This window comes from Pan paniscus, chromosome 17, assembly GCF_029289425.2.
Source record: "Pan paniscus chromosome 17, NHGRI_mPanPan1-v2.0_pri, whole genome shotgun sequence".
NCBI lineage: Eukaryota > Metazoa > Chordata > Mammalia > Primates > Hominidae > Pan > Pan paniscus.
The window spans coordinates 80,076,717-80,097,239 of record NC_073266.2 but is presented as its reverse complement, the minus strand read 5'-3'; the positions used below and the strand labels follow the sequence as shown (position 1 = coordinate 80,097,239).

At 38.4% G+C, this 20,523-nt stretch overlaps 1 protein-coding gene across 5 annotated transcripts in view; it reads right to left on the bottom strand.

Annotated features, from left to right (window-relative positions):
* The window catches only part of ZCCHC2 (zinc finger CCHC-type containing 2), a 63,464-nt gene that overhangs the window by 10,670 nt on the left and 32,271 nt on the right, over positions 1 to 20,523 (bottom strand). For 3 of the 5 annotated variants that reach the window (XR_008621840.1, XR_008621839.1, XM_014342356.4), the window contains exons 6-13: positions 19,928 to 20,022; positions 17,465 to 17,548; positions 15,607 to 15,664; positions 13,101 to 13,236; positions 11,609 to 11,673; positions 11,147 to 11,241; positions 6,000 to 6,128; positions 681 to 2,174 (exon numbers count right to left, since the gene is read on the bottom strand). Coding sequence is in view for 3 of the 5 variants with exons in the window: in XM_014342356.4 (XP_014197842.2) it covers positions 681 to 2,174; positions 6,000 to 6,128; positions 11,147 to 11,241; positions 11,609 to 11,673; positions 13,101 to 13,236; positions 15,607 to 15,664; positions 17,465 to 17,548; positions 19,928 to 20,022 (2,156 nt within the window). In the remaining 2 variants the exon portion in view is untranslated. Of the gene's footprint in view, positions 1 to 680; positions 2,175 to 5,999; positions 6,129 to 11,146; positions 11,242 to 11,608; positions 11,674 to 13,100; positions 13,237 to 15,606; positions 15,665 to 17,458; positions 17,549 to 19,927; positions 20,023 to 20,523 lie in introns of all 5 variants that reach the window. The other 2 variants (XM_034943911.3, XM_014342357.5) reach the window with 1 other exon arrangement.

Below are 20,523 nucleotides of genomic sequence, written 5' to 3'. Positions count from 1 at the left end.
GCCAAATGCAAGTGAAAATAACAGTCTGAAGTTGACATAAAATTTGGTATCTTACTCAAACATAGGTAAGACCATTTTCTTCTTTCTGGTGGTAGTAATATTAAACTTTGTTCAAATTCCTTTACTCTCAAATCAAAATAGTACTGAACTATTTTGTTCCTGTATTAATGCAATAGAATCTTGGACCTTTTTTTTTTTTAAACATTTGCTGGGAAGGAAAAGGGTAGCATGGGGAAACAGGCATGAGGCAGCTGGTTATGCAGATATACTAAATAGTTATTCAAAACCTAACGTCAGATAACTAGATTACTTCCTAGGTTTTCAATATTTAAAAATTTTGCTTACTCTATGAAACAGGATTGTAGCTTAAAAAAAAAAGTGCTGCAAGCAAGAGATTTAACATTACAGAATGCAAATTCCCATCACACTCCTTCAAAAGGGCCTTTAGAGTTTATTCCTTAATTGGAAACTGAATTCCTCTGAACTTCCTTGTGCTCTGTGTGACCTGGGTCTACACTGTTTTTCCAGTTGCATTTTATGATCTGTCACTGAAAACACAATATCCATAAACGAAAACACAAACAGATCTTTCTGCTACAACAGAATCCCATGATCAATAAGGAAAGGAAGGAGAAATGGGTGAACTCAAAAACAAGTCCTCTGGGAGTTATTGTGATTACCTTGTTGATTGGCCTCCATGGACGACTGCTTACAGTCCTGTGCATAGTGTCCGCTTACACCACAATTGTAACATGAGACATTCCCATTCTTCTTGGGCCCCGAACCACTGGTGTTGGCAACTACGTTAGGTGCTGGATATACAGGATAGAATCTCCCAAATCCTGCCATCTGCTGCATGCCATAGTTGGCTTGGCTCCCCATGACTGGGTCATGTACCAGTCCATTTGCATATGGAGTCTGAGGCAGAAAAAAAGGAAGTTGGTTTCCATTGCTCTGATGTGCTTGGTTGAGGTAGCTGCCATTGCAAATGGATGGCAGAGTAAAGAATGAAGGGACTCGGTACATTGGTCCAGGCATTGGATTAGGATAATAGTAACTATTTAGCTGAAGGTTTCCATTGGTCCCACAGCTGCACCTTCGCCCACAAGAACCACAAGGACCTGAGCCCATCTGCTGCGGTGGCACTACTGTCCCATTAGCGTTCGTGTTCCCCACAGCACTGATGTAAGAGGTGCTGTCACTCTGCGCGGTACTGTGTGTCAAGGCAGGGCTTGGGCTCGGGGCAGGGCCTGGGGTGTGGGTAGGAACTGCAGGAGGAACAGTTGCCTGGGCCTGGCTGATACCTGCGCTCGCTGGCTGGGGAGAAGTTGCTGCTGTGCTGAGCACACTGGAGTTCTGGCTGGGTAACACGCCGGCAGCAAGGGGAGAGCCTGGTAAGGGGTAGGAAGCTGGTGGCTGAGCAGCTGAGAGGCCAGCTGCTGGAAGAACTACCTTCACATTGGTAGGCTGAGGGACTGTCCCTGTGTTTCCCTCAATTTGAGGCACCATTTGATTGAGTCCTACCACTTGGGATGCAGATTTTGTGATGGGGTCCGTGGTAGCAACAGGAGAGCCTGGGAAACTACCTGGGTTATGGATAGGAATAAAGGCAGTGTTTGGTGATGCGATGCTCAGGCTTCCGGGTGGTTGTTGTGGGATGTTAACTGTGCAGCTCTCAGAAGATCCCTGTGGTGGTGGCAACTTTAGCCTCTGAACTGTTAGATGCAAAGCGGGAGTACTACTGTGTGGAAGGAAGGTTGATGGAATAGGTAAAGGGGAAGCCAGTAACTCAAGGTGCTTTTCCGATTCTCCAGTGGAAGCTGTTGGCCCTAGTATTCCAACAGGGGTTGAATTTGCGGACTCCCTTATTGCAGAAATAGCAACAGGACTAGGAACAAGCATCCCTATGGTTTTGCCATCAGCGGGTTTGGGTGCAGGAACGACGACTTCAGACTTCTGGGCACCATTGTGCATGACACAGTGTAACGTTGGCATAAAAGAAATATGTTGATACTTGGGTGAGTTTAAGGGATCTTCTAAAAGGTTTCCATTCTCATTTCCTAGTGAAGCAATTTGAACAGGTGGCTTGACAGTGATAGTCTGGTTGACAGAACCGTAACCTGTAAACCTAGTTGTTGATGGATTCCCAGAATCCTCAGAATTGCTGTCTGTGTCTAAAGAAAACAAACATAAAGAGATATTAACACGGGCATAACTCCCATCTTTCTTGCTAGAAATAAACATTGAGTATACCTCAAAGTAACTCAAGTTTGGAAAGTGTCCCTCTATGTTTCCTGACTGTCCAAGCTGACCTCCCTTTGACTTTCAGCTTTCTATGGGTCGATATTAGATCAATGCTTTATTTTAAAAATACGGGGATATAAACAGAAAACAAAACATAAAAGGCTAGTTGGAGTCTGAATGAAACACAGCATAAAACAAAGAGATTTATGTAACACCATCTTTGTACTGAGAAGAGCATCAGACACTCTTAACCTTAATAAACTTCAGGCAATCCACTTGGTTTCTATTCTGCACTGCCAACCCAAGTTCTTCAATTTGTCACAGATAAATGATACAATTTCAAGGAGCTCAGTCAAGACAATATTTAACTCAAATATCTAGAGGCAGGGAACAGAAGAGTTTTCTTTTGTTGTTGTTGTTTTTTTTTTCTAGAATGGAATCAATATTCTTAATACTAAATATTTTAATGGGGGGAAGAAAATTTAAAGCTATTATTAATCATAAAACAAACACGCTAGAACACAAGAAACAGGAATAGGAGAGTGTGGCAATTTCTCCAAAATCAAAACAGCAAAACAGCAAATACAAACAACACTGTATCGGCTACTACTCCTGCATCAGTCTTACGCTTGTGTACAGAAATAGCGTGGACCTAGCCTTCGGGGGATGTCCTGACTTTTGGTATAAAGGGGACAAGGATAAAATCTGATTCACAATGTTTAAACATCATAGACCCAGACACTGTGTTGATGTATACACAGACCATTCCATTAAAATGTAGTGCCTATTTAAAAATCTTTCTGCTTGTATGGATAGGCTGAATTGTACTAGGTACTTAAAATATTTGTATTCATTAAGGTATGAACTGGTTATATTCAGCTTCAGATGTCAAAAAGTTTTCAAACAGAACACTAAAAACAAATTCGTCTTCCTGAAGAAAGATTAAATGAAAGCTACTTACTGACACAGAACATCAACAGTATTACTAATTCAATGATTTTAATTTATATTAGAAGAAACTCAAAGAGTGAATGGTTCTAGCATAAACTTCCCCTAATAGATTAATAATTGGGGTATTTCTTGCTAAACTTTGCAAAATAAAAACTATCCCAAAATCCGAACTTATTGAAGGCATTTTATCTGTATCATCACACCAGTGCACAAAGATAAAAATGTTAAGTCTGAAAGAAGCAGAAACATTTTTGAAGAAGTGCATTAAATTTCTATGTGAAATAGCAAATGGCCTCATGATTTTTAATGTTCCCAGTTGGTTTTCTAAGCATCCTGAGACTCCTCTAGACATGCTGAGACATGTCTCGCCCTTTTGTGCACTGATTTCGGTAAGTGTAAAGCCCCAAACAGAAATACCATCACTACCCAGGAGAGCAACAGCAAAGCCACCCACGCCCTTTTCAAAGGAGCCTTTTCATCCACTCAGAATTCTAAAAATGATCAAAACTCTCTACCATAATGGATATTTTCTTTGGGTGAAGACAGCCCTAAGCCATTCTTTCATATTTAGTAACAGCCTATTTGAAAAAAGCCAAGTTCCTCCACACAGGCCTCCAACTTGTGCCATCTGATGGCAGAAGAGGGATGCTGTCATTACCCAAGTGTACAGATGTACACTAACACTTCGGACAGGGCCAAATCTGCAGTGTGAGCCACAGAGTCACCTGCTCATCCTAGAGAATCAAGCATAAATGTACAATGAAACATACTGAAAGTTTGTCTATTCTGGGTAAGGCATAAAAATCCTCTCATTTAATGCTGGGTGCAGTGGCTCATGCTTATAATCTCAACACTTTGGGAGGCCAAGGCAGGAGGATCACTTGAGCCCAGGAGTTCAAGACCAGCCTGGGCAACACAGCAAGACCCTGTCTCATAAATTTAAAAAAAGAAGACGAAAAAAATCCTCTCATTTAAGTTTCAAAACAGCTCAGTGAGAGGTTGTTTTCATTTTTTTTCTTTCACAAGGAAACTGCAGATCAGAAGTACAGTGTTGCCTCAGATTAGAAGAATTGGTGGTAGAGTAACTATGCTACATTTGGTATGACTACAAAGTAACTGCAAAGTAAAGGCTGACTTTAATTGTATGTCATGTAGCAACACTATATACCATAGCTCCCTAAGACATAGCGTGATACCACAACACAGAAAGAAGCTAATGTCACAGAGAGCTGCAGACTGTCCAGGAAGAAACCACACTTGGCTGAAACAATATGTGGTAAGGATCTTAATCTGTGGGTGGACGATGAGAAGTAACTTGATGCTGCCCACCAGCATGGGTACACCTTGTAACCAAGGTGTTACCAATCAGACGTTGTCATCATGCATAAAGAATGACATCCTCATTCAACATACACATTTTTAAAGAGATCTCACCTCCACACCAGAATGGTAGAGTAAGACCTCTAATAATCCACTCTTCCATAAAAGCAATGAAAACCCTAGCAAAAACTGTCAAATAACCAACTTTCTCAAAATTCTGGAAATTAACTAAAGGCTTACAGCACTCTGACGAGTGTTTATTCAAGAAAAACAGCTCAATCTGTAAGAAAAGAAAATCTCAAGGCATTTTCCCCTTGTCCTATTTCCACTCCCCCTTTCTACAGCTCTAAAGTAGCCCTGTAAATGACTTGTACCTCACTTTCTGAAATCAGTGCAAACACCATCTCTCTCGCAGTAGTAGCTACAAAACCCAGCAGCCATTAGGAGTATGGGTTTCGAGTTCCCCAAAAGCCCCACCACCAAACTGTCACCATTTGACTGTCTGGCAGCTAGCACTCACTCTGTGTTACAGCCTCTTACCCGCAGGACATTTGTCATAATTAGTCAGAAGCAACTGTTTAAAGATGTAGCCGCCCAAGGTGGCATTACTAGCTGGGGCTGACAAGAGGCTGACCAGAAAACTTAAAATGAAAAACTGGGGAATAAGATGGCTACAGGAGGCTTTGAAAAGCTTTAATATATTCCTGGGAACCTAAAACGTTTTGCTCATGCCTATAGTTACATGCCTTTCCAAGGAAGACCTGAGAAGGCCCTAAGCTCTCACTGCTGGCTGATTTTAAGCCTCTGTGCAACGAGGAACTGAAGACATAATACACAGAGAAAACAACAAAATGGCAGACATAAAACCTACCTTATTAGTAATTACATTAAATGTAAATGGACAAATAGCAGAGATTGGCAGAATGAATAAAAAACCATAATCTAACTATATGTTGTCAACAAGAGACAAAAAAATTTATATTTAAAGACACAAATAGGTTTAAAGTAAAAGGATAGAAAACAAAATACTGTGCAAGCAGTACCTAGAATGCTGGACCGACTATACTATTCTCAGACAAAATAGACTTTAAGACAAAAATTGTTACTACAGACAAAGAAGGATATCCCAAAATGATAAAAGGGTCAATCAATCGAGAGGATGTAAAGAGCATAAACATACATATGCATCTAACAACACACATTTTCCTTCTTTCTACACTAACTCTACCTCATTATGATCCTGTCTTCATCCTACTTAACTTCATATGCAGTGAAATATGTTTATCAAATCAACATTGTTAGGAATTTCTAAGGCAATGATCTATACGACATCCTTTATAATGACTTTACATTTAAAATCAGTTAATGGCATTTATATGATCATAAAATTCCTTGTTTGACTTTGACATGAAGAAACAACACACATTTCCCACCAATTCCCCACCCCTGCCATGCCAACAATACTCCCACTTCAAAGAGCAAACCTCTGTCTTTCTCTTCTTCACTTTCAAAACTTTCTCTTCCATCATGTCGGGGACTAGATGGAGAACTGTAACTCTCCGAAGATGTTTCTCCACATGTGTCATGTCCAGAGCCAATGTCCAAATTCACATCTAAAAATAACAACACTATTTTAAAAAATCATGTTGTCATTTTAGATTAATTTCTAAGTTGAATCATTAGAAATTAATTTTAGCTATATTTTCTTCAGTTTCCCCAAACCATCTAAAAAAGCTTGTCCTTGATCTAAACTGATTAAATTACAATTCTAATAGAAAATACTTAATAAATATATTCTTAAAACAATGCACAGAATAAGTCAATCTTACTGACTTCAAAGAAAAAAAGAGTTAAGGTTGGTTGCAGGGTCTGTCCAATAATATCACTTTGAGCTACTTTCTAAGTCTAGATATTTTAACTCTTAAGAGCTTGCTGGAAAATTCATTCTTTAAAAGAACTCAAGAAGAAAAGGGCTGCCAAAATGCCTATTCAATGAAAATTACTTGGAGTATTTAAAATAATAAAATGCTTCCCATCTAGTAGACTGAGTAGTCCCCTGAGTTCTGCCAAGTTCAAGCCTATACTGAGGTAGTGTGAGGTGGTGACAGGATCTGCCATGACTAACTAGCCGTATCTGTTTTGAGCACATAAGGAGGGACTATTGGTGTATCTAGTACTGGACAAGAGATACAAACTTTGAATTTTTTTTTTTCCTGTAGTGGCCCTGACTGAGGGAAATATTCTCTTATCTCTGTAAACCCAGTAGCTAGCGTAATTCTGCCTTACAGCAAGCATTCAATATATGTTTGGTGTATAAATCCCCAAATAAGGGATTCCAGAGGCTTCTTAAGAACTATAGATTAGTGAATCATTTCTGTGGCAACTGGTAGAACCAGTAAAAGATAATGGGTATTAATCGCCTGGGCAAAATACGTGTCAGAGAAAAGGCACAATTTGTATAATGAGCAATGCAGGCAACTGACTTGTGGTTTTGGCTGGGATAAATTTGTAACAGTGTTAAGACTGTTAAACATGACCTAGATTAGCCCAGCCACTCAAATGTTAGGTGAATATTGAAGAAAAATAAAGTCATTAGGAATGTTGATGTTGCTAAATTCCTTCTGCGTAATAAATGTCAAACTGTCAAGGGAAAACTGCACAAAATCTTATGAGGCTAGAAGGAAAAGTGGCAGAGGAGTTCATGGGCAAGTAACAATTTTACAGAAAAGTTACCTGGAGGATACCTACACAGTAACAGGCCCTGAATGACCCATCATAAGGCGACTAAAGGGATGCAAGTCAACACCACCAATGGCTGCTTGAAGACAAGCTAACGGGCCATAGTGGCCAAATAAGTTGTCATTAAATTGGACTAATGATGAAACCTATAGAACTTGCATGAGTCTTGCATATAAATATTTCAACCAGCATATAACAAAATGAACAACCCAAGATCAAGAGAATCAAAGATTCAACAGGATATTCTCAAACTAGAAATGGACTGAAAAGGAACCTCAGGGGTAGCGTTCATCAAAATGATGCAGACAGTGAAACTACAGTAGACTACAGTTCAAAGAGCAAATTTCAGAATATGTTTTTAAAAAAGCAGCTATCTCTCCAAATGGCATAATTTACAAAACTATTTTCTTTACACTGTGCAAGCTGGTAAATATTCTAATCACGAACTGCCATATACAAAACCTCAGCTTCCAAAGAACTGAATACATAAATCTAAATCTATACTAACGTAACTTTTTTTTTGATAATTCAGAAGGTACTTCAGAATTGTGTGGTACCTTAAGAACTTTTATAATCAGAAATTATGTGATCCTCTAGAGATTCAGGGGATGTGGAAAGTGAAGACAGACCAATTATGCCAAAGGATACTCCACAAATTGCCCTTTTAAAAAGACACACAAACTTTGAATTTGTCATGTCTCAAATGATAAAGGGTCTTGCACATAATAAAAACAAAAACAAAATGTAAAACATAAACCACTATTCTAACACTAAAAATACTGGAAATTGGTAATTATAAACAATAGAAGTCTGTTAGAGTTAAGACCCATTTAAATAAATCATAGGCGACAGAATCACATATTTCATCTGGGATATTAAAGGAAGCTAGAGACCTTCTAAATCTTTTACAAGAAACTGAGATCAAGCATCTCATTTCCCTCTAAATTTTTTGGTGCCACAATTGGCAACAGAAGAGTGGGGTGGAAGAAACACTGGGCAATAAACTACAATGATGAGCATTCTTTTTTTTTTTTTTTTTTGAGACAGAGTCTCATTCTGTCGCCCCGGCTGGAGTACAGTGGTGCAATCTTGGCTCACTGTAACCTCCACCTCCCGGGTTCAAGTGATGCTCCTGCCTCAGTCTCCCGAGTAGCTGGGATTACAGGTGTGCAGCACCACATCTGGCTAATTTTTATATTTTTAGTAGAAACAGGGTTTCACCATGATGGCCAGGCTGGTCTCAAACTCCTGATCTCAAGTGATCCACCGGGCCCCAGCCTCCCAAAGTGCTGGGATTACAGGCGTGAGCCACCGTGCCTGGCCATGGTGGGCATTCTTAATGCTCTATATGAGGTAATATGCACCTCTTCAGAAGACAGACTTTCAGAAAGCTTGGGTTTTAACAGAAAAGACACTCCAACAACACAGACAGCTGACGGCGCTGACTGCGTCCTGGCAGGAGCCAGCACAGAGGAGGGCTGGGAGCGATCTTTGTTTTCTCTTGAAATTCTGAGCTACATAAATGGATTATCACTCAAAACAGAAGTTAAAACTTAAATTTAATAATAAATTTTTAAGAAGTAAAACAATACAAATCTTAAGCTAAAATGTATTATTTAAAGATCCAAACAACCTGCTAATCAGAAAGACTCAGTATTTTCAGCTTCAAGACAATGTCTCTCCAATTTATGATATGAGCTGTTGTTCCATAAAAAAATCCTTAGGCATGTACTGAGTTTACTGAATGCTTAAAGACAATTCTTCCTTGGTGCCTTAATATTTCAAAGAAAAATTAATACACAGAGGGGTTTTTTAAAAGTTGGAATTGGCATACATCTGTGCTGCACTTGATATCAATAAGACAAGCTGTACAAAAAATATTTCAGTCATTTTATAAATGTAAATACATACAAATCGGTGACGGATATAGAGGAGAAAATAGATAAAATTGAAAAATACGCTGAGGTTGTTATTTTCATAATACTTGAAAATTAAGGAAAAAATGAATGGGAGTTTGTGATGCTGTTACAAAGTTCTTAATAACCTATACAATGTATGTTTCCCTCTAATTTATTAGAACAGGGAAAAGGAACTAAATTGCTGCATTGAACACCTAGGTACTTGGAACTAGGAAAATGCTCTTCATGTTTTTACATGTAATTCTTACAATCTGCTGAAGCAGGCATTACTCCTGTTTTACAAATGAGCAAACAAAGGCATCAGAGAGGTCACATGCTTAATAAACTGGGGGAGCACAACACTCAAACCCTAACTGTCTCTGACCAACGTCCACGTGCTTCTCCTCTGGAAATGGGCTAACATGGAAAAAACAGTTGCAAACTTCTTTAGTGAGCAGTAGTTCCCAAACACTGTGAGACAAGAGACAGAGTGAGCTTGTGGAGGGCAGGAATTTCATTCAGAAAATGGTATTTTAGAAAACAAACACGGCAGCAGTATGGAAAATGAACTAGAAAGAGAAGGAACGGAGACAGGGAGGGCCAGCAGCATCAATCTCCAAATGTCCACCGACAGACTTCTGTCTTCCTCATTTAGCTTGTTCCTCCTCCGTTAAGCTGCTGCCATCGCCACCAGAGGGAACCTCAGAGATAGTAAAGTGTTACAAGATCCTTCTACAGACAAGATGAGTTTTGTCCATGTTATTTTACCCCCACTTCCAAGGCTTCAATGAGTTGGCCAGATGATTTTAGTTTTTTAATTTATTATTTATTTATTTATTTGAGATGGAGTTTCACTCTTGTTGCCCAGGCTGGAGTGCAATGGCGCAGTCGTGGCTCATTGCAACCTCTGCCTCCCGGGTTCAAGCGACTCTCCTGCCTTAGCCTCCCGAGTAGCTGAGATTACAGGCATGTGCCACCACGCCTGGCTAATTTTCGTATTTTTAGTAGAGACAGGTTTTCATCATGTTGGTCAGGCTGGTCTCGAGCTCCTGACCTCAGGTGATCCACTCACCTTGGCCTCTCAAAGTGCTGGGATTACAGGTGTGAGTCACCATGTCTGGCCCAGGTTATTTCAGATTCAAAAGGTAACTATTTTTTTTTTCATCACTATTCAGTCTTTCTATACAAATATCTAGTTTAAAAATATACTCAAAACTTTTAAGAAATAGATTCTGGTTATTCATATTACATCACAACTGAATGTACTAATATTAGAATAACATTTAAATTAACAATCACATTTGTGGGATCACTACATAAATGTGTCAGGGGCACCCAGGGATAAAATGTTCTCCTAGAGGTCTGCGTGCTCTTATTCTTTTTTAATCGTTACAATTAACAGTGAAGATAAACAAAATCAATGAAGCTGCAGAAGGGCACTTTCTCAAGTCAAATGAACCTTGAACCTAAAAATAAAGGGACCTTAAAATAGTGGTGGGTAAATGGAAGCCATATAAATCTAGTATAACAAAAATTTGAGGGTTGACATTCCCCTAAAGCCTCATAAAACTTCGCAAAGGATGGTTATTAAATCATGAAGAAGTCAACAGTATTCTAAAAAAGACTTTACACAAAAACACTCTCATGAGTGGCCGGCAAAGCCACAGGAGAGATCTCCCATGGCCTTGGGACCTGTCTCCTGAGTTGGGACTGGCTGGAGAACAACAACCTGGGAGACTCCTGCTGCCAGAAGGGAGAGGCAGGTGAGAATCACTGAGGCAAAGGCAATCTCCACCCCCATGGCTGGTTTGTATTCCCTAAATTAACTCCATTGATTTCAGAACTGTTTAATTTGGAAATTGCTGTACATATCAACACAAGGTAAACTTATAGTATTAGGATTTGACACAACAGCTCAATATCTATTAATACAGTAAGTATCATGCTGAATATATTTATGTGATGGGTATTTGAAAGAAAAATAACCTTCTTACCTTTCACAGTACCACCATGGGCATGCTGAGGAGTGGAGAGTCTAATACCATTTATTCTACTATTCAATCTGTTGTCAGTTTTCTTAATTTTCTCCCTAAACCAAATGAACATATTGCCAACATTTTAATAAGGTTATCTACCAAACACATTCAGTACAGTATTGATAAAATTTTCTTCAAGACTCTTCAAATTTTTTTAGTAAGGAATAATCTAAATACAATTAAGATTCGCCCTTCCGTGGAAAGTTCTGAGAGTTTTACCCCTCCAAACTGAATGCAATATTTGACAGTAGCTTTATTTTTATCACCTGCATATATTAGTATTTTGAACCAAAAGAGTAAAACCCAGAATTAAAAATATAAAGAAAACTAACTAAAAAAATACTATGTTGTATACTATCATAAACTAAACAGGCCTATTATCAAAGGCTATATGCTGTCTTTCCTTAAATTGAGACCTACTTTTCTGTTTGTGGCTTTCCTTTCTTCTTATTTATTGAAGATAAACTCCGTTTTTCAGCAGAATGCTAGTAGAAAGAATAAAAAGACAAATCAGACAAAAGCTAAACCATTTTGACGTTTTTACTCTCATAATAAACATTAAAATGATAGATTCCCAGTTGTATATTCTAACAAGTGTTGATTTCCAACCTATTTTTGAAGTTTCCCACCTGAACCACTAAAATTTACATATTCTGTGACACTTACATATTTTCCTCATGATTAATACAGTATTATTTTATATTTTTCTTTGAAAATGGACCTACATTCTTTTTTCTGACTATAAAATGAAACACAATCAAGTGACTGGCACTTGCTGTAGGTTTACTACTATTCTCTTCAAGTACAATTCGATATAACTGTCAACACTTAATTACGTCAACTCTAAGAAGAGAGGGTGCAGGCACTGGAGTAGGGGAGGGAAAGTAAACTCAGACGGGCTTTGAAAATAGGTCACTAATTATGACTGAAACTATTTATAATTTCTCAGAATATGCTTTAATGCATAAAAAACACATTCCAAGAAGAGTTAACATTTGGATCTGAGCGTTGGCCAGGGACAACATCGGGTTAATGAATCAATTTTCTAGAGAGAAGTTTCATTCCATACTTGTAACATATACACAGGGACCTCCCCCCATATCTGTGAGGCCATACGACATGAAACATACTTAACAGCATTCTGCTCTCTGATCACACCCAAATCTTAAGAAAGCAAACATCCCCTAATGCATTCTGAAGTGTCAATAAACTGACCCAAATATTCATGAAGAAAGGTCAGTTGGAAAATTTATATCACAAATAGCAAGGCAGTGATTGAAATCTGAATTCTAATTCTTTCAAGACCAAAAAATTTTGGCATAACAATCTAATGTACACCTTTGTTAAACAGTGAAGGTATTATTTTTAAAATTTTTATTTTGTTTTAAATTTATTTTTTAGAGACAGGGTTTCACTCTGTTGCCCAGGCAGAAGTACAGTGGTGTGATCATGGCTCACAGCAGCCTTGAACTCCTGGGCTCAGGTGATCCTCCTGCCTCAGCCTCCCGAGTAGCTGAGACTACAGGTGTGTACCACCACACTCAGCTAATTTTTAAATTTTTTATACAGACAGGGTTTCAGTATGTTGCCGAGGCTGGTCAAATGGGTGGCCTCAAGCAATCCTCCTGCCTTAGCTTCCCAAAGTGCTGGGATTAGAAGCGTGACCCATGGCGCCTGGGAAGGTGTCATATTAAAGTGTACTAATCTTACACAAGCAATAAAAGTAATCTAAATACACATTTTCAGGTCTCAGAAGAGCTTAGATCATATATAAGTATAAACTCTGAAACTTAAACATTCCTTCATTTCTTACCAGATATACTGTCTGACTGAAAGCTTACAGAACTTAATTTTTTTCTTATAGAGGAGCAATGCTTTAAGTATATAGCTCCAAAACAAACTCCCCACACACCTGGTCAGCCGAGGTCACACAGTGCTCCGGGTGTTGAATGGTGGTACAGCTTTGCTTCCTCCAATCCACAATTCCATTCTGTTCAGAATATTGCATGGTAAGCCCATCCAATGGAGAACAACTTGTACCAATATTGCTACCAAAGAAAAGTTTATGAAAGTGTGAAAATCTGCCCTCAATAATAACCTATTTCATTTCAGCAAAGAAGTTACAGTAACCCTTTCTTCAATATATTAGTTTCTTCAAGGAATGCCTAATGATAGGTCTAAGAAAAAAAAGTATACTATGAGAAATAAACCACTACACATCTATTTATCATTAATACTTGTCTCTAAAAAGAGTAGTAACAGCTGCACACTCTGCTTTTAGACACTACGCGATGGTGATCATCATACACTGCTTACAGCTGGGACAGAGAGGCTTATACAACCTGCATCTTGAGAGCACTGCTGTCATGAGCACTTAAGTGACTGGGCATATGAAGGAACAGGATAATGAGATCAAAAACCAAAAGAAACAGACAAGAGAAATAGGCCCCAGCAGAATTCAGATGATAAACTTACTGGACACAGACTTTCAGGTAACAGTGCTTAACATGGTTGACAAATACAATACTGAGGATTTTGGAAGAGAAATTTGGAAAAGAAAAAAAAAAAAGTAAATTATAGAACTTATAAAATAAATTAATATTACAAACTCAACAAATGGGAAATAGATGGAGAAAATTAGTGAAGGGGAAACAGATGAAGAAAATCAATGAAGAAAAAATTGGTCAGAAGAAAACAGATTAAAGCACTGAGAGTGAAAAAAATGTGAAAAACAAAAAAGGCTTAAAAGACATGGGACGGCTGGGCACGGTGGCTCACACCTATAATCCCAGCACTTTGGGAGGCTGAGGTGGGTGGATCACCTGAGGTCAGCAGTTTGAGACCATCCTGGCCAACATAGTGAAACTCCGTCTCTACTAAAAATACAAAAAAAAAAATTAGCCAGGCATGGTGGCGGGTGCCTGTAGTTCCAGCTACTTGGGAGGCTGAGGCAGGAGAATCGCTTGAACCCAGGAGGCAGAGGTTGCAGCGAGCTGAGACTGCGCCACTGCACTCCAGCCGGGGTGACAGAGCGAGACTCCATCTCAAAAAACAAAAACAAAAACAAAAAAAACCACGGGACATGGTGAAAAATCTAACATACGAGGATTTGGAGTCTTGGAAGACGGAGCAAGAGAAAAGCAGAGAAGAAATATTTGAAGAAGTAAAGAGCTAGTTTTCTAAAATCAGAAGACATCAAGCTACAGATTCAAGAATTCATGCAAAGGAAGCTAGGAAAACTGCTGAAAACCAGACAACAACAAAACCTTAAAAGAAATCAGAGGGAAATGCGTATTATCTTCAAAAGAGCAGCAGTAAGACCGATTGAAACTCTGGATGCCAGATGACTTAAGTGTGAGTTCCTCTCAAAATCAGAGTCCAGCATAACAGAGTTTATTTGGGAAGTGATCCCAAAAAGCAGAAGCAAGGGAGTGGAGAGGATGAAATGGCAAAGGACTGCAATGAAGAGTCCACAGTGGAGGCTGGAAGCATCAGGAGCTCCGAGCTTCTGGGCCCTCCCAGAATGACAGACCCAAAAAGGATGGAGGCAGACTCCTGTGTGAGCAGCAAAGGCCCTAAGGCGGAACATGGAAAGTCACGGCTCATACTTGAGGAGCACAGCGCTAATGTGGTATGAGTAAGAAATCACAGATGGTTTTATGTGATCTGCAGGAGAAACTGGAGGTGAGTGGAGAGAATAAGATGCAAGGAAATAAAGGGAGAACCAGATGATAAGGAAACTATGCTCTCAAAAGCTCACGGAAAGTAACTGCCCAATTAGAGGCCCACATGTGGCAAGAGTATCTTGTAAAAATGAAGGCAAAATAAACATTTTTTCCAGATAAAAATTTGAGTGCATTCATCACTGGCCAATGTGACTATAGGAAATACTCAAGTGTTCTTCAGTTGGAAGGAAAATGATCATAGGTGGATGCTCAGAGACACAGGAAGGAATGAGTACACAAACACTACAAAGAGGTTTCATGGAATTTAAAATTATACAGAGAATTAAAATGCATGACAGCCATGGCTTACAAGTTAGGGGGAAATAAATGATGTTGCAGTAATCTAAGGTCCTCAAATTGTTTGGGACCAGTACAAGCACAAATATCCAACTTTAAAATAAGTCAAAGATATGTAATATTATCTCTAGAGTAACCACTAGAAGAACTTTCACTGTAAAACTATCAAAGATGATAGGGGAAAACAAAACAAAACAAAACAAAAAAAACCACAGAAGAAAAACAACCCAAAAGGAGGCAAAAAAAAGTGAGAAAAGGAAACAGAAAAAGTGAAGAAATAAAAAGCAAATAGCAAAATGACAGAATTATAGCCAAATACATCAGAAATTTAATTAAATGTTACATTGATTTTAAAACATACCAAAGCACTTTTTGTTTTAGAAAGAGGATACTTACTTCACAATGGGACTTTTCCCAGTATGCTTCTTGTGGATTATGGCATGCTGCAACACATCTAGAAGAGAGGAAAAAGTAACTTATTACACGAAATGCTGCAGCAAAAACCAACAGTAGGATGCTACTAGTTTGTATGATCATAACCACTGGTGACAGATGGTATGAAGCACTTCTAAGCATTTCTCAACATAGAAGACATCTTAAGCAATTTTTCAAAAACACAGTAAACTCTGAATTACCTTTTATGTTCTCTCAAATGTCTTCCACCTAACAGCAAATCAATCTTGTTCAAAACTATGAAAGTCTATATGAGCATGTCCCTACAAAACTAAAACATCCAATTTCAGATAGAACTTTTTAACCATTAAAAAATGAAGAGTTTCAAACATTCAAACCTGTATCTATTAATATAACAAACATCCATGTACACCACCCTCCAGACTGCTCCATATTTGCCTCTTTTAAGAAACAGAATATCACAGGAATGACTGAAGGTCTTCCCTCCATTCCACTCCCCCTCATCCCTCTAGAGGCTAACTAGTAGCTTACTTGTTGAAACATTCTAGTGCAAGTTTTAACTATCCATATATGTGTGCTCATAAACACATTACTGTTACATGTTTCAATATACAACTGTCCTTCAGTATTTGCATGTAATCTATGCACATCCTCCTGTATATTTTAAATCATCTCTAGATTACTTATAATACCTAGTACAATGTAAATGCTATGCAAATAGTTGTTGTGCTTTATTGTTTAGAGAATGACAAGAAAAAGAATTTTTTTCCCCCAAATACTTTCAGCTCACAGTTGGTTAAACCCACCAATGCAGAGATGGAGAGCCAATTGTACTATAAATATCCTTTATTTTAATTGCTACCTAGTACAAAGACATTATTTATTTATAACATTACTAACATTTGAAATGTTCAGGCAATTTCCTGGTATTTGCCCTTGCAAACAATGCTGCCTCAAGGACCCGGGCCCATGTCCCCTTTTGCAGGTGTGTAACAATTCTCATAGATGCAGGATTGCTGGACAGCAGCATATAATTATCTCCAACTTCACTACACAGCACCAAATTTCGTCCAAAATAGTTCTGTCAATTTATATCCCCATCAGCAGTGCCTGAGAGTTCCCACTGCTTCATATCCTTGATGTCAGACTCCAAAATGTTTTGTCAATCTGCTGAGTATGAGATGACACCTGTTTCCATTTGCATTTTCCTGACTACCAGTGAGGCTGCACATTATGTAATAGCTGTTCAGGTTTCCTCATCTCAGAATCACCTATTTATGTCTTTCACCTGATTGTCTTATTGACTTTTTAGGAAGATCCTTCCATAGTCTGGATATAGTCTTATCTGTAAATATCTTGCAAACACCATCTCTCAATCTATGGATGGTCTCCTGGCTATATGGTTCCTTTTGTCACAGAGAAGCTCTAATTTATTAAGATCTCTACCGCGGTCATGCTCTACTTTATTCAAGAAAGGCTTCTCCTCCCAAATTAACATTGAAAAGTTTAAGTTTTACATTTTACATATAAGTTGTTATTCACTTGAATGTCTTCTGCATGATGTAACTGGGCATCTAATTATACCTATTTTTTCATATGGAAAATCAATTGTGCCAACACCATTTATTGAACGGTCTATTCTTTGTCCACACACCATTTATTGAACAATTTATTCTTTCTCCACACACCATTTATTGAATGGTCTATTCCTTCTCCACTTATTTGTAATGCAACCTCTGTCACATTCCAATTCCTATATGTCAATTTCTTCACTCCTTAAATGTTCTATCCATGTGCTATCAGCAGGCAGAATGATTTACTCTAGTGAATCTACCTTTACCTTCTTCTTGACTTGAAGCTTCAGAGCTGTCTTCTTTTAAGTGTTCTAATATCTTAGAAGTCTTCAGAGAGGATTGTAAGTTATCTGCAGGAAGCATTCAATACTATTAACTTTTTAGGAAAATTAAAATAAAGAAAACAAATATAATAATTGTTTTTTTACCTAAGGAAAATGAATGGAGGGTGAGTGGTGAAGAAAACATGGCTACTAGTGAGAAGGCAAGATGACACAGCCCAAAGCACTAGACTGTGAGTGGGAACCGTGTTCAAGGGGCCAGCTGTTCCCTGAAGAGCGACTGACCTGGACAAGTCATTTCATATCTGTCAGCCCCAGTGTGCTCATGTGCAAAATGAGGAAATAAAGTAGAAAGGTGCTTCTTAAACATCTGTGGTGCGGTAAAGATTCAGTTTTCATTTTTTTTAAATCTTCAGTTTGCTGTGGATCGTTACTTTTGTAAAATACAATAAAATAACGTGGCACTGTCAAATTGTTAATCTCTCAGTGTCTGCTCTCAATTTCTGTTCTCGTGTTACAGAACAGTAACGAGCAATTTATGGACCAGCACTGGCCCGTGCAACACATTTTGGATTACTTCCCCATTAAAATACAGGCCAGCAGGACTCCACAGTTCAACATCTTAACTCATTCAGGACTTTAGCATTGTTTTTTTTCAGCGCTAGTTTTCAGGATATGGAGTGATGCTCTCTGTACCAGAGAATAAAAAGATAAAGCTATCAATTAAAAAAAAAACCCAACAGTGTATGCAAATGAACCCTGACAACAGTATATTCACTAGTGAAACAACTCAGATATGCAAGAACGTTAGGCTGACAAGATTTCTCACAATCTCAAGTTCTGTACTTTCATACAGTGTTTTAATTTTACAACCTAAAAACAAAATCCACCAACCTCTTTAGCACTGCTCATGTAATTTAAGTACTGCCACACCCTCAAGATGAGTTTATTACTTATATATGAACTCCTCACTTGGGTGAGTTTTCCTGAGCAGCCTGTTCATCTGAACTAAAAGTTTAACTTTGTGCTCAATTCAATGCCTTTTTGAAACTAAACTGATACTATTGATACATGTTCAATAAAAAACACTTACATTTGGCGCAGGGGGAAAGCACTGATGGTTAAATCTACATAGCTACAGAATGATCAGGATTCTCTTTAATAGATGCTGTTGTTATCATTCAGACATAAATTTAATCATGAAGTTGTACATTTTGTCTTGGTCAACTAATCATAAAGAGTCATATTCTTAATTCGGATTGATAATTACGTTAGCATTAACACACTTAATTAGAGAAACTTTAAAGGTTAGCCCGTGTAACAATCATACTATTCTTGCACCTCTTTTTCTCACACCTCATTGAGGAAATATGTGTTTTTCTTTCCCCTTTAAATACAGGAAAAAATGACTCTGTTGAGAGCAGAGGGACAGTTTTAAAAAAGAAAAATGTTCCTTGCCATAGCTATGCCTGAAGTTCAGCAGAAATTCTGCTAAAGGACACGCCAATGTTACTGACAAAATATTTGTAAAAGGCAGGCTGAGGTAGATGTGTAGAAAATTAAACACAAGGCAGACAGTGGTGAAAGGTGAAATAAGAGGGCAAAACTCAACATACGGAACACAAGAAAAACTGGCAAAGCTTCGTGGAAGAGGTGATGTTTCAGCTGGGCCTTAAAACAGGTGTGATTTTAATGGGCTATGACAAAAGGATGTAAGGGTACAAATGAGCAAAGACACAGGGCAGGCAACGGCTGGGCATGCTAGGAGACAGAGCACAGGGAGCAGAAGGAAGCTCCCGGAAGGTCACAGTGAGGCCTGAATTTCAGACCAAGCAGGAATTTAACACATTTATCCTTGTGATAATCCAGGGATAGATCAGAGTGGGAAACTAGAATCTGAGAAAAGAGTGAGGGTTTACCTTTAATAGTGCGTGCATGAAAGAAAGGCCTAACTGTAAACAAAGGGATGGTGACGAAGGGACATAAAGGAAGACATCCTTTGTCTAGTATGGGTTGTCCTTTCCGTGATGAAAACAAAGAGGCAGAGTGAGAAGAACAGGGCTAACATTTTCTGTCTGATCGGCTGGAAAGGTCAATTGGGAACAGGTGACAGGAGGAAGACAGACTAGATCATACACCAGCACGTGGCACTGTAAGGTCTCCAGCCTGTGAGGGAACAGTTCCTGCCCAGGAAATGAAGGACTGGCCATGCCCCAAAGACTAGAGAGACTCAGGCCTTACCTTGGAATCAGTCTGCTCTGTTATATTAGCTTTTATTCATGACCTTCTTTAAAACTGCAGTGTAAAACTCATTAAAAATGACATTAAAAATGTATGTCACTATTCCTTAACTTTAAGTAAAGTGACAAACCTACACAAAATGACACAGTGAAGCAATAAAATCCAACAAAGAAAAAAGATTTCCACAGAGGGACAGAGGATGCTTACTGATACTGTGTAGGGAGTCTGATGATATGGACTGAAAGAAGCTGTGTACTTTCTGACTTTGTAGAAAAGCTTGTGATGAACTTGAAAATAGCTGCCTGCATATAAAAAGAAAAGAGATTTGTTAATTTCAGGTAATGTTAATCCACAAGAAGCTCAGTTTCAATTATAAAGCAGAATTAAGTGGCAGTTTAATTCAGGTATGGAAAAATATTTTTCCTATAGAAAAGAATATTATTTTCTAATGTATTTCCTATGGGAAGAAGTCAGTAACATTTAACAAAATTCATTTGCAAGAATCGACTAAATAGGTTCATTTTTAATTTTGTATAATCTAATGGTAAGTTTTCAATACTGGCCCAAAAATGTATTATTTCAGCCTTTGCCCAAGTGGTCCAATAGCCACCCTTCTGTTCAGAAAAACAACTGCAATTTCTTTACTCTTCTCCACAGATGTTCTTCTCCTTATTTGGCTGTACTTTTTTTTTTTTCTTTTTTTTTTTGAGATTGAATTTTGCTCTTATTGCCCAGGATGGAGTGCAATGGCGCGATCTCGGCTCACTGCAACCTCCGCCTCCCAGGTTCAAGCTATTCTCCTG